Source organism: Patiria miniata, unplaced genomic scaffold (genome assembly GCF_015706575.1).
Source record: "Patiria miniata isolate m_02_andy unplaced genomic scaffold, ASM1570657v1 HiC_scaffold_5, whole genome shotgun sequence".
Taxonomy (NCBI): Eukaryota; Metazoa; Echinodermata; class Asteroidea; order Valvatida; family Asterinidae; genus Patiria; species Patiria miniata.
Genome location: NW_024037072.1, coordinates 18,145,038 through 18,162,502, shown reverse-complemented (window position 1 = coordinate 18,162,502; position 17,465 = coordinate 18,145,038). Strand labels below are relative to the sequence as shown.

The 17,465-nt window shown below is 39.9% G+C and overlaps 1 protein-coding gene across 1 annotated transcript in view; it reads right to left on the bottom strand.

Annotated features, from left to right (window-relative positions):
* Positions 1–17,465, bottom strand: part of LOC119741941 (gonadotropin-releasing hormone receptor-like) — a 49,655-nt gene that overhangs the window by 2,561 nt on the left and 29,629 nt on the right. Inside the window, exon 3 of the mRNA XM_038217903.1 lies at positions 634–838. Coding sequence (XP_038073831.1) covers positions 634–838 — 205 coding nt within the window. The remainder of the gene's footprint in view (positions 1–633; positions 839–17,465) is intronic.

The following is a 17,465-nucleotide window of genomic DNA, read 5'->3' as shown; positions in this document are numbered from 1 at the left end:
GTTCACAGCATATAGAACTAACATAAAATCTCCTTCTCTTTCATGCATTTCGTGTACTGTCTGACGGCTATATTTTCCGTACTCATGCACTGAGCAGTCATGCAATCCAGGGGAATATAGATGTACATTTGGGAGGAATTTAAAAGTCCGCCAGGGAACACTTATTGTATTTATAGATCCCACGACTTTCTCTCCATAAAGTCTCACGTGTCAAGATTTGCGGGTGAAAAGAAATTGCACATGCAACGTGTTGTATGTACAACATAAACTTTATACAGGCGGAGTTTCAACCCAGACAAAGTTGGGTATTTTTTTTTCGAAACTAAGGCTATGTCTGCAATTTGGCTTCCTCATCTTGTTTACATTTTCTTGAGGCTTTTATTGCCTATTTAATGTCCAGAAAATGCTCTGGCTTTTTATCTCATAGGATTTTATGCTACGGATATGAAGCGAAAACAAACAGATTATTTAGATGGAGTGCCATCGGGGTCTCCTGTAAAGCAGATACCAGGGATGAAGCCTAGGTTTGGGAAAACGGACGTCAGTCGGGGAGTCAGCCAGTCAGTCAGTCAGAGGAAGATACGCTTGCCCTTTGGGTCCAGCAAACAGAGGATTTTGTTAAGGATTTCCCACCTTTCATGACAATCTTCTGGCGCACTTTATGGAAGATGAGACCATAGGCCACAAACATGATGAGCAGCGGAAAGGTGAACTGGGCCATGATGACTAGCGTGGTGTAGATAGCGCTGTAGACCCGAGGGAAGGCTGACGACGACACGCATTGCCAGTAGTCTACGTCCGGGTCGTAAGGCCAGTGCTCCAGCCGAAAGATTATCAGCTGTGGAAGAGAATTCCAAAGTTAAGTTGAAACTGTGTGAGCTTTCTCAAAATGATAAGACGCCATTAAATGTATGCCACTTTGGGAAATTGTTGTGGCCTCGTGGGATCAAATTCAAGATATGTGGGTGTAGCTTTGCAGGTTGTGGGGTTCCAGCCCAGCCTGTGGTTTTGCGGTGTATGTGTGCCCTTGGTTATAGGATACTTCGTCATAATTGCATTTTCACATCCATTGGTACAATGGGTAGTTTTGAGGGCAGAAAATTGGGCTTCAATGGTTAGTTTGCGCCTAGAAAATTGCCGTGACGAGCTGTACACTCCCAGGGAGCTGACATGGTTAATGGAATGTGACATGTACCCAATGATCAAGGGTCATAATAACGTAAAGCGCTTTTGGTATTCAAGTTGTTTAAAGTGCTGTTTAAAGATCTTATTTTTTACTACTAAATTTAAAAGTATTGCTGAATTTAATAATAAATAAAAAAAAAAAAAGTTTAAGTGCTGTAGGAATTCTTCGTGCACAACATCATTTTCCTAATAAAGGCAAAATTCCCCGAAATTGTCCCTCGTAGTTCTGATTCTTATAGGCTTCACACTTGGGAAGATACATTTTAGTGAAGATGCGCTTAGTTTCTAAGAAGTGAGAGTAAAAACTAATAAAATGGAAAAGACTTGCGGGACATGATTGGAAGAGTGAGGTTTGCGGTAACACCATAATCTCTTTTGAGAAGTGTGGTTCTGAAAAGAACGGCTAGTTGTGAAACTCGACGTTCTGATCAGTGTGCTCTGATCGTCTTCAGAAGAGACTAGAAGACAAATGATGACTTTCGAAAAAACAAAGTACCGCTGAATGTTTTATTTGGATAACATACCATGTTACTGTACATATCCGACAGCTGAGATGGTTTGCAATAAAACACGACTTAACGCACTAAAAACAATGCCTATTAGGTTACTGAAACAATCTGTTCGAGTGCAAACCCAAGGGGTCTGTATAATGAAACCGGCTATAGTTGCCCATGTTCCATGGTTGATCAGGTCTTATATATCCGATATCCGCTGGGTAATCCACACACGGATCATTAATGACACTTATGATTCAAGCCTGGAGACAAATACATGGGCAGAGCCTCTTCAAGACGATTGGCCTGTTACTTTTCTGACAGAATTGGATTAAGATATTTTGCTGGTTCATTCACCTTATGGGCGCTCGAGTAATATGACAACAGACTTGGGACTGGAAGGTAAGATAAACGATTATCCTGTTCATGTTGTTTACCTCGGCATTCATAGGCTATCCCAACATTTAAAAAAGTCTGATTGATTTTGTTTGACAAAAATGCCTCATTTTTTCAAAGCCACCTCTAAACAGTGGCTCTTCTAAATATTGAAGACTCGTTTGACAAGCAATGACCTATAGGGCCTAGTTAGTGAGAGCTGCATGACTGATTTATTTTTGTCAATGATTTATACAATTTTGTACCTGAGGGTGCTCCGTTCATGTTAACATATTCACCTTTCCTTATTTATTCCCTGTCAATATCATCTGTATTACAGGGTTGTCGAATTTAGGGTTTGCTGTTTCTATTTAGTTGAAAAAAATAAATAAACCCGACCCTACCACAAATCGACAGTTTGCACGGCCATGCACACACACGTACGTAGTGTGGCTTTTCCTTTGTTTCGTGTAGTTAAGAAAAAAAACTGTGAAAAAAACCTAATTTTTCTTAACCCAATTCTTTTTCTATGATTCCCTTTAGTGTTTTTCTTCATTTTGCCACAGTTAAACGTAACCCCAAAATGCCTCTTTTGCAAAGAGGGGAAAACATTGTGTGGACGTGGGCAAGCCTCTTATCAACGTGGACCTCTTTTGTTCGGAAGTCCACTTTCCACACAGTGAATGTAATGCTTGTACATTAAAGAAAGTGTGCCTTACATTTTAGAGGCAACCTTTTTTCACACTATTGTCTCCCTTATGTCCACGTTGAAAGCAAAACGGGTTCACCGGGTAAACCGCGTCTCATCGAACACGGGTGCGTAAGCAAGGCGTACCTATCCCACTTACAGTGTTCTACCCGGGTATAACCTATCAACCCTAGTCCCGTTACCCGTGGAAGTGTAAGCGCCGTACCCATGAAGTAGAAGCCGTGTTGGATTCTTGCTATAGTTTGAAAGGGTTTCCTGAAACCTCCGTGTGGAGTGTGAAAGGCTCTCAAGGCAGAAAACGAACCTATGATCACTGAATAATACAAACGTGCTTTGCCTCCTAAGCGGTAAACTACGCTACCATACAAAGTATCACATCATATTCTAAAGCAATAATAAAACTAAGGTAGGAAAATCAAATGTATGGGACTTCAACATTTCTCCGAAGCGCGAGAAATGTGAATTGACACAATAGGATGAGGAAGCTTTATTGAGCCTGTCGTATCTGGGACAACATGATGAGAATATATACGTCGCAAGAAAGCAGTCCGAAATATACTTGTTCACTCTTCGAGTTACTTGTTGAATTCAATGCGCTTCGCAGAGTCGTCTTACAGTACCCCGAGCATTGTAAGAACCCAACACCACAAGTTGACAACACATCTTCCCTAGCTTTAAGCCTGATAAATCACGGCCATTAACCGTTACTTTCCGGTCCGCGTGGGTGGGAGGGGAAGTGGGCCATCCACCGTACATTACTCCCGTGCCATAACCACTCAATTTATCCAATCCCTCTACGCGAAAACACCTCGGCCATTGTACCAGAGGTAAGACCCCGTCGTATTATGATCTCAATGTGAATCTCAAGTACATTGAGCACATCCTGCTTGTGCTTGGAGGTAGGTTGAAGTGTTGCCACGGTAACGGCAAAAAGAAAATATGAGCTGCCAAAGTTTCTGTTTAAAGGCTACGCGGCGCCATGAAGGGCCGGAGAAGGCATTTGTGACACAGTGGATCAAAATTACCAAGTAACCCCATTCGTACTCCATTTTTCAAAGCGTATTTTTGAAAGTATAAAATGTTCTGTTCACGTTTCACAATTTACATCTTGAGCATAGCTTAAAATTAAGTATGTTTTAACATAACGTACACTGTTTTATGAAGAAAAAGATAACATTTTCTTTCCATATCAATGTACATGAACACGTTTAACTGCTTAAACCTAAGGAGATTTGTCACATTCCAAAATTAGTGAGATAAAAGTAAATTAAAAAACAAAAAAAACAAAAACAAAAAACCTGTTCAGCGATAGTGTTGTGGAGAATCTAATGAAACTCTATCAAGTGAACCAAAACAAAAATAACATTCGCCAATCATTTTTTCTTTGATTTCAAAGAAGCTGCATATGTTTTTTTCCTGACCTAGGTCCAATCCTTTATTTTAGACCTGCCCACCATGTTGACGGTGATTGCTTTCTGTTCTACGATGACAAAGACTCGCATTTCTGTTCTTTAGATACAGTTTACAATCTTAAGTGCTGTACACCCGACCCTTGGCCAACGCACGTCCGACTCCATTTGGCTGTTTGACGTTGGTGGAAAGATTCAGTAAAGATTCATCGTGGTTGAATAGAGCATAAGTGGCGTTTGTTATCTACAGCCCATCTGCTTTATTGAAACGCGGACATTGACCGAAGTATTATGGTGTTTCAAGACGCCATGTAGCTTCGGCTTATTTATGACGTCAGACATTTGCATTGGTCAATGCACTTCTCATATTTTGAAGATGAAAACACGATTCCAAGTTATTTTTAATCTGCTAAAAGGCATTTGATTATTTTAAGCCAGTTAGTCCCGTCACGAAAGTTCACGTATTTTTATGTGAAAATTCAATGTCTTTTATTTACAACACGTACTGACTAGTTTAATCACGGAATCCCATAATTGCATTCACTCTTTCGTTTTGCAACAGTGATTGAACGGAAGGTGAGGTCATTTTGTTATTTTGAAATTTCCACGGCAACAGAGCCCATTTATTGCTTTTGACTTGATACGCCCAGTCAGAAAAAAACAATTGAAAAAAAGAAGAAGAAGAAGAAGTAGTACATTTAGAGGTTGACGCTTCTAAACGATATGCCCGGAAGTAGGCATTCCCGCAAAATGTTACCGGTTATTGAGGTCAACTTGCCCACTCTCTCGGCAGTAATAACATATTTCCCTCTTTTTTTTTTGGTAAGTACCCTTTTGTTGAAAAGAATATGAATGTGATGCCCCACTTTGCGCTTGCAGCGCGTTCTTAGCCTACTCCCGTTGGGAAACGCGAATCCATTACCCTTTTTTTGGCCAAACGCTCTTTTTTTTAAGTAAAAGACTTTTCCGATGAGAAGTGCCTAAAACCACGGGCCCTGGAGTGCAATGCAAAGACTAGCGCTCGCTAAAAGGGTAGCAGGGTTGCTATAGGGGATTGCCAACCCTTTTCAAATATTTCAACATTTACTAAGAGTTCTGTCAACAATGTCACTATAAGTAACGATCCTCCAGGCAGGGATTGGATTTCGCGTTTGTGAGTTTAAGGATATCTTATAGAAAAAAAGGAATTGATTTTCTGTACGACCTACGCATTTTCTCGCAGTAATGTTAGAAACTAGTTTTTAAAAAAAGAGATAACAGTTATTGGGTTGGGATACTCTGTGCCTTTGTGGACCTGTAAAACAGTTTTTTAAAGAAAGTATAAACACAGGCAAGGGTATTGAATATTTACTTTATAAAAAAATGCAAGCACGCGACGGAACAAGGAGCTTGACTACTGAAAACACACCAAACACTAACCGACAGGCAGGCCGTTACCCAACAGCAGGCACGTTTATATTGTCTGTGCTGTTCTTCGGATCATTAAACAATGTTGCAAGGAAAATGTATTGCAATTTTAATGCACATAACCAGGCAATCATTAATGGTACCGCTGTTTCATTTTTGAATCTCCTTTGCTGGTTATGCATTGCAATGGAGACACGTAAAAACACGCTAGAAACAAGCTACCATAAATATAGTAGCCGCTTTTCAATAATTGCTAGAATGGCAGACTGTTTTCCACGACATACCAATATAGATTGAGTCACAATGACTGATGGAAAACAAACGTGAATGTTCTGCTGTATTTGATTTACAATAGCTTACTTTTACTTTTAAAAATGTGTTAAAAAAGCCAAAAAGTATAAACATTACCAAGGAACTACTGTAATGACACACTTTGTCTACTCGTGGATCCAAGACGCTTTCATTTCACAGATTGAAATGGAAAAAAAAATTACAAGAATACAAATATCTTAACGGTTATCTACAACAAAGGTCCTTAGCAATGATCACATTTCATTGTCGCTAAAGGTAACATACAATCGTTCCTATGAAAATATGTATAACTTATAAGGACGTTGGAAATCTAGCAGTTAAAAAAAAAATTGAAATTTTCGTTCTCGAAAAAGGGTCACTGTAATGAGCAAGCCCCAAGATTGTAGAAAGTTTAGTTTGCGGGTGGCTCTGGCAAGTCAATCGTGACCCACGGATTTTTGTCAGTCATTTGTATTGGATCTAAATGTTGGCTAAAGGAATATCTCTGGAGGCCATCTTGCTATCTAGCCATACATAAATGTCAGTTTTCATTGAAGTATACCCTCCGGCCAAAACGTTATAGAATAGCGTTGCTCTAAAAGTCTCAAGTAAAATGATGTATGTGATCAGTGTCCACTTGCTTGAAAAGCCCGTCTGCAGCATAACCAAACTCTTACAAGCTTAATTGATATAACCTTATAACCAGTTGCGATAAGATATGCAAGCAATCCTGTAATATAATAATTGCACACATCGGGCAAAAATGCGAAACAAAAGGAAGCTATCTCATTACTGCCCAGTTCGTATCGTGGATTGGACAATTGAAAAGAAATTCTGTCCACTAGTTGTTTATCATATATGTTTACAGAGTGTTCAAAGGTTGACCTATTTTTGTGAATAGGGACATAACTCGATCTAGAATGCACAAATTTTGAATAGAAAAAAGCCTTTTCCTTAGGAGTAGATAATTGGGTTAGGAGTGATAAAGGGCACGATGGTTGTTGGAAGCTAAGTGATCGTTTGTGCATCCTCATGGGGGTCTACCCGATGTTCCCCAATACCTATGTTCACCAATATGTTCCCCAAAATCCTTAAAGTTTGGGTTAGGGTTAGGGTTGGGGAACCTAGGTATTGGGCAATATAGGTATGCATCCTTCATAATGCAGGAACATCAATTGGTTATCACCTTTGGTTTGCTTCAGGTGAAATATCTTGCATAACAGAGAGTGCTTCCAATGCACTCGACTGCCAATGCATTTGACTGCCAATATGGACTGCCAAACAAACACTGGCATAAGAACAGCGGAGATTACCCATGGGAAAGGAATCTAATTCTTGGAAAGGAAGGATTATGACGTCACGACGATCAAGGAATTTAATCCCCCTCATCCAGCTCTCACAATTATATTAGACGCAAATAACATTATCCAGGAGAGCCTTTACTTAGTGCCACGTGATGCATGGACAACCTCCGTCCATGCTCCGAATCGGCGATTTAATGAAAGTGGAGATTTGCATGTTACCCTTTTGCCAAAAACAACACATAATAGTATATCACAAACAATCTTTTGGCACTTTCAAAAACAGGGACGGGCTTATTATCGGAGGGGTGTCAATATACATTCTTATGGTCGGATCGGAAGTTTGCAGGGATGGATTGCGTTGTTTACGTTTTGTTTTAACGTTCATTGTGAATGATAACGTCAACTGCTCAAAAACATTGTCCCTTTTCCTATTTGCTAATAATAATATGTAGTGTAAAACTGCATATTAGATGGGTGAAGAAAAAAAAAACCTTGTTTCACGCCGCGAATGGATCCTGTCTGTACCCCAGACACCGCGTACACAACCACACTAACTTAGCCTAAAGCATGGGAGGTTACAGACTATTTTTTAACATGCAAATGATCTGGTACCGGAGTCACGAGAGAGCAGGTAGTACAATTTATTACTTAAGCAGGGTTAGGCTGAAGTAATATATTCTCCCTGTTGGCGGGACGCGAATTTTTTTCCCAAACGAGATCGGACAATATCAAAAGAGGGCGCTCTCTCTGCGTTATGCATATTCATGATAATTATGTCAAGCGCTTTGGAGAAGAAGTTATATAACAATGAATAATGGTGTTTAAATCACCGACGATTGACAGCTGATTCGTGGACTGGTTGGAAGTAGTTCTGACTTCTAATCAGGTGATCCGAGTGCGAATCTCGGTGAGCGTTTTTCACTTCTTCTCATTTTACCTTTTAAATAACTTAAGTGAGGAAGAAACATTTCTCACCAGACGTAAAGCCTATCTTGGGTTTGTCTTGTGGAGAACAAGGCATTAGATACGCATGTAATGGACCAATCAGAAGATGGGAAACGGATGTCATTTTGGGGAAAAAAGATTCGCTGGCGGGACAGACGTATCCCCATACTGCGGTTTGGGAACTGGCGCGGGTGACACGACTTTATGTAAATCCTTTTTGTTTTATTTTAAAGTAGTTACTTTAACGTCCATTCCGTAATGCGCTTTATCATTAATAACTTTTAACTATTATCATTAATTATTATTAGTGGGAGCGTACTGCTCGACACCATGAGACCGAGGATGGGGCAAGCTTTCCCACAATACAGTGCACCGTATGTGCGCATGTCCGGTCTCGCTGCTACCCGTGCAAGAGTCTATGCCTTGCAAACGACAATGGATTTCTTATAGGTTATCAACTGCATGCCCCCGCCAAGTACTTTTAAGCACCCAACATGACGGGAAAGTGCGATAACAACAGACCAAAATGCCTTTCTTTATGCTTTTATTACCGGTACCTGGTTAATTCGGGGGAAAACTACACTTTAGGCCTACCTAGAGATTGCGAAAGGTAATCCGGACAATAATGGTAAGGCCCACGAACCGAAGATTTCGAGGAAGATTGGTGGCTGATAACGGAAGGCCATTCCTCCGCACTTCACAGGGAGCTAGGTTACAAGACAAATAAGCCTGTGAGTCAGGTTAACAGTGTCAACGCTCGCTACTTGTCATCTTAACAACAATGATCTCTACACAAGATGGTAAACTCAAAGAAAATGTGAACTTTTTTTTCTCGAAGATGCGACGTACATTACCATACAAATTGCTTTCCAGAAGTGACCTGTCAAAATAATATGCTCACCTTCGGTCTTGAGGAAGCCCCCCCCCCCCCCCCCCCCCCCCAAAGAAAATCACAGAGCAATTATTGCCGCTCCGACGCTCCATAACTTGTCAAGTTTTGATGGATGGGTTTATGAGGGGACGCACGCGCCTCTACACTCCTGGCAATTACCACCTTGTCGACAGAGACATCCCCCCCAAAAATCTCAAATGTCATCTTTCTTCCCGCCAGCTTTTAAAATTGCAAAGCACGTATAAACTATTAATTTTCACTCAGTAGTATACGAACATGGTATACACTCGAACTCGAACAGCACGCGGATGGAAAGCGCAATACACGTTATAAATTAAGTCTTGTTACATTGATCCACGGCCATTTTGGTTTTTGTTACATCTCTGGTAACGAATTTACATAACCAGAAAACGGACTTTCTCATGACGAGAAAACATTACTTCAGGAAAAATAGGTGTAGTCAGGTGGCTAAGATCTAATTTTCGTCAAGATCGTGACCGACTGGTCCAAAGCACCAAACTTGGCAGCCAGATTCTTATAGACCTAGAGAAGATATTTAGAAGGGGTGACACCTGAAATTCTTTTGGGAAGGATGGCTAATTTGCATAAATCGTTAATCCCTGTCGTGAAATATATTTATTCCCATATTTGGGTATATTTCTTTGTTTTTATTTTTTTGAAAAGTGTATTTTGGGAATTCTACTTAAATAACATTTTCCAAAGCATATAAGTGACTGAATAATTATGAGGACATAGTAACGATCCAAAATGGCTACTATTATGCCCTAAAATTGCGCGCATTTACCTTGTCTCCAGATATCATCCATTAGTCTTGCCAAACATTAGCATTGATGAACTTCAAATTAACCAAGTAGCTTACTGGTACAGTTACCCTATTAAAACCTTATGCAAAATCATGTGAACAATGATAACATTGTTCACAGAAAACCCAGAAAACAAAAACTGGGAAAAAACGAGGTGTCCATAAAGTAGGCTAACAAGTAGGTGAAGGGTTGCCTAACATGGAACACTGGAACAAGTTCAAGGAAATTCCCAAAATTATGGTTGAGAAAACGTTTTGGCGTAGACAAAATTATTGTAAACAATAATAAGGCCCCCCAAAAAAGTCTCCGGTTTCTGGTATGCGTGCGCGTCGCCGTAGCCATGCGCGTCGGCAAAATAAAAAAGTTTTTTTTTCAATGAAAGATGATGTCTCAAAACCGCCAAACTCACTGGTTTGACTGGAATTCTGCTGCTGCACAATTTTAACGTGTTTTTAGGTTGGGTTATAGTCGAGAATAAGCTTTATGTGGCCTCTCTGGACTCCCATATATTTGCACTAAGTTTTAATTTAATAGTCAGGCACCATTTGCAGTCATCAGTACACATTTGAAGCAAAAAAATCAGGAAAAAAAAAAAAAAAGCCGCGTCGCCGCACCACTTTTTGGGCAAGCTCCATACCAGAAACCGGAGACTTTTTTTTTTTGGCCTAAGCTCTTAAAGGGGGATTTCGTTGAACTTGTTCAAGTCCCCACATTACCCTTCCCGTACAAGCCGAATTTACATTTTCTCCCCTTTTTTGTCTTTTGGGCTAAACATCAAGATGTTATCAATTTTCACATGATTTCCCACTTATTTTTGTTAGGGTAACTATGCCAGTAAGTAACTTTGTGAATTTGAAGCTCATCAATACCCACGTTTGGCGAGACTAGTTGATGATATCTGAGGAAAAGGTAAATGCGCGTAACTTTAGGGTAAAATAGTAGCAATTTTGGTTCGTTACTATGTCCTCCTAATTATTCAGCCACTGATATGTTTTACAAAATGATATTGAAATAAGAATATGCAAGTAGAATCACCAAAATACACTTTTCAAAAAAATAAAAAAATAAAAATATACCCAAATATGGGAATAAATATATTACAAGGCAGGGATTAACGACTTATGCAAATTAGGCACCCTTCCCAAAAGAATTTCAGGTGTCACCCCTTCTAAATATCTTCTCTAGGGCTATAAGAATCTATCTGCCAAGTTTGGTGCTTTGGACCAGTCGGTCACGATTCCGACCATATGCCACCTGACTAGTGAGACTTGTGGGGAAAAGGAAACAGAGATGGAGTTAAGATCTCAAAATCCATTGAAATAATACCGCATAGACTATTGTTACCTTAAACAAATTCCTTAAATATCTCAAAAAGAATTCCCGAGATTAGGCTACGGGAACACAATGACCAACAGAAAAGAAGGGGGTCCTCTCTGCAGCACAAGCGCTTCAAATGTGTTCACAAATCCAATCAACAGCAATGGTTATGGCCCCGTCCATACGCATTGATACAAAGGCATTCCTTTGTCATTTTCAATCCGTTGTGGACTTGTTATGTGGTTGTCGGGAACTGGTAAAATACACCTTGGAATTTTGTTCAGTTCGAAAGGCCGTCATCTTAAAAGAAGACACACGAAAATAGCCCAAAAGGCAAACGTATGGACCTTAGCACATGCGGTATACGGATATACATTGATGTCAAACACAAGAAAATGTAGTTTTCATAAGGGAATCTTATTATAAAGGAACATTGGAATGCAAGTGCACTGTGCCCACTGCTTTATCTTTTTTTTGCGACTTCGCTATCTTTGCCGACAAGTGTGACATCCAACTGCAAGTGCAGAGCTCTAAATTAATACCCAGCTATGCATGTACCCGGCCACTGGCGGATTGGGAGTTCGACCAAATTACGACACTAAGGACCTGGACCCAAACGCGAGAGTTTTTGGAGAGGTCTCCCGACCAATTACCATCCTCGGTGACTGTCCCCTTGGGCCACCCGCCCCGTTATTCAGCTTTATGGGGATGCTGTCCCCATGGGGTGAAACGGCGACTGTTATCGCCAAAAAGGCTCTAGCAACAGCTAGGCTGAGTGGACTTCTGGCGTGAAGAAGGAAAACCCAAACGTCCAATGATCGTTGCAACCATCGAAAAAAGTGCTACAAGAAAATATTTTCATCCTTATATCGAGAGGTGTAGTATGCGTTGTTCCGTACCACGCTCTTGAATACGTGGGTGGCTTTTCGATGGAACTATACGCGGTCGAGATGCAAATGTTGATACTTAGTTTTGCTTCACTCCTAAACCATGCGTACAAGTAAAGGCATATTAAGTTTTACACATGTCTTCCTGGCTTTATGAATCTTAAAGGAAACATGCAGTGGAAATTCAGCTCACCTTGTTTTCATGCACATTACTATGTGTGTTGCAACTACAAGTATACAAGAGCTCAATACTCGTTTCATTGGAAGTGAAAAGAAAGTGGTAGTTTTTCAATTATTAGCAAATCATTTCATCAATACAATTTAAAATGATAATTAAGTAAAAGTGGAAGTTACACCTAGAAAATGAAGAAAAGTTGTACTTATATTTGTACACAAAGTTATGAAGACACTACTGTTCTGCCTTAAATGACATCGCGCTTTGGATTATGAACATGGAAATTTCATAAGCATAAAAACTAAAATGTTGAAATTTCTCCCTTTTACTGCTACAGAGGAGGTAGAAAGTCATAGTTGCATGGCAAGAAAGCTGTTTTCAGTGTATTTAGGCCTAAGTCATAAAAATCCTATTGAAAAACAACCTGTTGAAATTTCAGCTCAGTAGTACATAGGGCCTATTCGTACATTTGCTCGACACAAAAGATATGTTTCCGTTGGAAGTGCGATGGTTTGGTCCTTACCATAGCGAGGTATTGACGGTTATTCCTCTTTTCTCGAAAAATGACAGCATACTTAAAGGCGCAATGATTTCACAGGATGCATGATCATATTATCAAGTAGGATATTTCTTGATGTTTTCACAGTTTCATTTTTGAATGTGTGCAAACGGCATCCATGTCTTTAACCCCTTAATGACGGGTTATAATGGGGACATTCCTCCACACATAGAGCAAGTGGCCCGCATGACTGCACAGCCTTTGTGTGGTAGCGGGACTGCACAAAAGCAGCAGCTGTGGAACTACCCACTAGCCGTGTGCCACGGCATACCACAGCTGGCAACTGCATTCCAATGAGGATTAGCGGCCGCGGCCATGACCGCTTCCCGTGCGCATGGGGTTAAGACTTTTATGATATATAGAGGTGCAGAAGTGTTAATGCGTGTGACCAAGGATAACAGCATACATGTATTATAATGGGCATTAATCCTCCATGAAGAGTATATACAGCCTCCATCAGCTCATCACAAATAAAAAAAAAAAACTCCGAAAAATCAATTTGCTGGAAAGACACACGTCTTTAGCGATCGAAGGCAACAGATAGACTACCGCGTCGGACATGATATTTTTGATTAGCTCCAATAGCTGACAGAAACACCGGATTTAAAAGTAAGAAAAAATCAAAAAGAAAGAAAAATTAAAAACGCGATAAAGGACAATAAATAAAAATAAAAATTATGAAAATACCGTAAGAGAAACGAAAGCTAAAAGACGAGTAAAGTGCGAACAAACTGTGCTCGTCTTTTAGCACTAGGGGTTATTTGGACGACCAATTTATATTGATATCATTGACTCAATTTGATTGAAATCATTTACTAACTTTCAAAAAGAGAGATAGATAGGAACTATTGACATTGACAAGACGATTTGGAGACTTTAAAGGGAATGTACAACATTTGCTTTTACTGCAATTTTCAGAAATAAATGGATGTTGAGGATTAGTATGTTATAGCAAATATTGTTAAACTGACTTGCTTCATGTTTTGGGTTCGTAGATTTTTGAAAAATCCAAGAAAACCAACCATATTCTTGTAGTGGGGCTCCCTGACCCCACTTAAGATGAAACGGAGCAATTTATAGACTTTGGGAAATTGTTAGGTCAGAGAATCAGTCTAGCAGGCTTGTACACCTTCACATGTGTGTAATCAATTGCAAAGAAAATGCGGAATAACTAAATATGAAAAACTAGGAGCACTTTTTGTAAAAAAAGCTAGTTTTCTCCAACGATGGTCGGCCGACCAGTGCTGGAAAAGTACAATTTTTCTTGAAAATGTCAGCACACCAGGAGCCACGATTTTACAGGATGCTTTGGACTGTCAGGGCCTAACAACCAAGTAAGATATTTCGTGATAATTTGATCATTTCGTTTTTTGATGTTTGCAAATGTCCCCTAAGTTTAGATTGAAATACTTTATAAAGGATTACCTTAATTTATCGAATTTTGATTGAAAACTCGATGGTTTCGATTGAATAAAATTTCGCTCTTAATCGTCTCGTCTCTTGTTCCAGCTTAATTGGATGAACTTTCACTCAAAATTATATTTAGGCCTAGTTATTACGCTCACTCTATGGAATTAAGCGAGTATATAGCAGGTGTCATTGGAGACGCCGTAATCAAAGAAAAGAAAATGCTGTCTACAATTTGCTGTTTTGCACGGGTATCGAGTGAAGAAAAAAATTCAAACCTCCGGGGGAGCAATCATTATCACAGTTCATTACATCATCTGCAAGTTAATTGTATTTGCCTCTCCATGGATAGGAGCATTGCAGTCATGTACCGAGATACTCAATCATTTTCTCTGCAATGTGGTAATGTTCCGATTCACACTGACTTACGGGACATCAAGACGGCGCCATCATTAAAAAAAAATCAAGCTTAAGGGAGAGAGCCTAACAATCTGGTTCATTAACGAGACCCTGCGGGAATAAAACTCAGGGCCCCAGAGGTGTCTGAAAATGGGAGATGCTACTTTTATGGCCTGCATATAAGGCCCAGAGGCGTCGTTAGAAGGGACACAGCTGTTGCGTATAGATAGTAAAGGCTTCCCAGGTGGATAACTGACCTCTACTTTGCCTCCTGGGTGATAAGTTACAAAGGCTACTTCGTTTCCTCGGGAACTGCGAAGCAAAGAAGTAGATTAATTCGGAAAAATGACGTACAGTGAACGCCTCATTGCTTAACGTTTTTGCTGTGCATTCAAGCCCTAAAGGAATTATAAAAAAAAAATCCTCCGTAGTTTCTTACCTTAGCAATAATGCACACTTCGCTAATTTCCAAATTATGATATATGATATTGCAAAATGAATATATTACATGTGTAACCTCCCCAGGTTACAGAAATACCAATTTTGCTGAGCTCTGAAAGGGATGGCACATATAAATGGCACAGTACAGTGATGTCAGAGCATGTCTGCATACATGTAGGTGTCTGCATAGGTGAGCACATGTACATGTACATACACATGTACATATGGTCATGCATGTCCAAGGAGCTAACCACACCCAATCAAACGGCGCCCTCAGGCAACAAAAATGCCAGAGCTTTTATGCATAATTATGCAAATAAGGAAAGTTTACTAGACTTGTTTACAAGTGTCAAATTCTGTTTGTAACAACATGTATACGCAAACTACCAATTTATGGTTAACTTTTATGTATTCCTACTATTTCCGAGTTTACCACTACAATATTTTAGCATTTAAGCTTTTCAAATTGTTGTTCGTGATGATTGATGCTTTGTAGTTCACAGCGTATGACAAGCAAATGGGCATTTGTGGCACCTGTTGTACCACTTTTATTCATAGTGCTTATGCCACACTTAAGTTCACGCAAATTAAGCTATCGTGTTTATACCAAACTCACAACGGGATCCAAAGCTCGGTGAAAAACATACATAATTACAGATATTGCATACAGACGGGAGGTGACCATTGTGCCTTCACGTCACCTGTACATCTTAGCATCTTACACAAAGGCCATTAATGTAAATCATTAATGAGCATCCTGCAGAGTGTTACAGAGAACACCATTGTACCATGACCAGAACGCCTAACGCGGAAGCTGAGCATACAACACGAACGCAGGTGACGGGTCCTTCGCAGGACGCGTTAAGTGGTCCAGCCCAGACGCATTAATCTCATCAGCTTGTAAGTAAGCCTGTTCATTTTTAAACGACGGTGTTGAACGTCATGAATTTCTTCCTTTTCCTTTTTAGATGGAAGATGCACCGACCTCAGAAGCATAGAGGTTATTTTTTTGGAGGGGGATATAGATATCATGGTCATTTCGAGAATATTATAGCCATGGTTATAGGCAATTTGCAATCTTTGTAAAATTGACTTTTGTCTTTTTCTTTACAAGATTAAAAACTATACAACTCAGCAGCTTCACAATGCTTGCATTGGAAATCTGCTTCTTTGTATACACTGGCGTTTCCGGGCCAGGGGGAGGGGGCTCAGCTAAAAGTTTCGATTCAGAACACACAAAAATCAGAAAAGGGATGGGAGATTTTCAAAACAGTGTTGTAGTCCAGTCATTTCATTTACCTCTACGGATTCCGTAAACAGAAAGAAAAGGGGGAGGGTGCCCCTAGCGTCAAATAAGGTTCCCGCGACTTTCGATTATGCACTACGGCCTGCCGGAAGGTCAATCTGCCCACTTTATTACAAATCCTACATGCACCACTATCATCTTGGCCCCCGAAAAGGCTGACACTGGATTAATTGTGATACATGTACTTTAACAAATTCCTGGCGGTCTTCTTATTCATTTTTCTGCTGTAATGCAATACGGCCTGTGCACCTAACTTATTTATTAAATAGAAGGTTCTTTTTTGGATATGTTTTTCAGTAGGTCAGTAAAACAATATCGACTGGGTTTTGATATGTCATGCATCACTGCGAGCCTTGACAACAAGCTGGTATTTATATCCACAAAACACTATTAATTTTTCTGCCGGTAGCAAATATAATGAAACAAAAATACTCCAGATATTAACTCACGAAATTAATAATGGCTTATAAGAGCATTTTCGGTCAGGGTTGTTTTCTGTTGTGCATTTTAGGCTTAGTATAATCCACAGATGCACTCTCCACACGTGCTTCAACTAATTCAACTGTTAAAGGAAACATGCAGTCCAAAATTTTTATAACGTATTTTATTTTATATATACATTCATTTATGTGTATTAAATGTGAATTAAAAGCAGAACTGGTTCTGGTGTACGTTTAGTGTGGCCTTGCCGTCCAAAAATGTTCGACGAACGTTCAAGTTTTATGTTATATTTTAACCGCGATGCTAAATTGTTAAGCTCCGGTAGGGAGCTTCTACATGTCACTTGGTGGTCAGTCGGTCTGTCTGTTTGTCTGTCTGTCTGCCAGTCCCCAAAAACTGACCAAATCTATGGTGCTCCATATGTGTCATCGGCGTCGCATATATAGGCGTCGCATTTTTAAGCTCAGGCAGGGATCATTTTGATCGATTTCATGCCAGACTTCTTGCAATATGGAGAGCTTATTGTGCACTTGCATAATTTTGTTTTTCTGATATTGGGCGTCTGTAATCCTCTGAAATGTTTTTTTGTGTGCTTTCGCACACAAACAGATCCGCCGTGCATGTAGACTGGTTCCCGGTTTTGTTGTAAAGTAATGTTTCCATAACTGAACGTGGACCTATTATGTTAGTTCGATGCC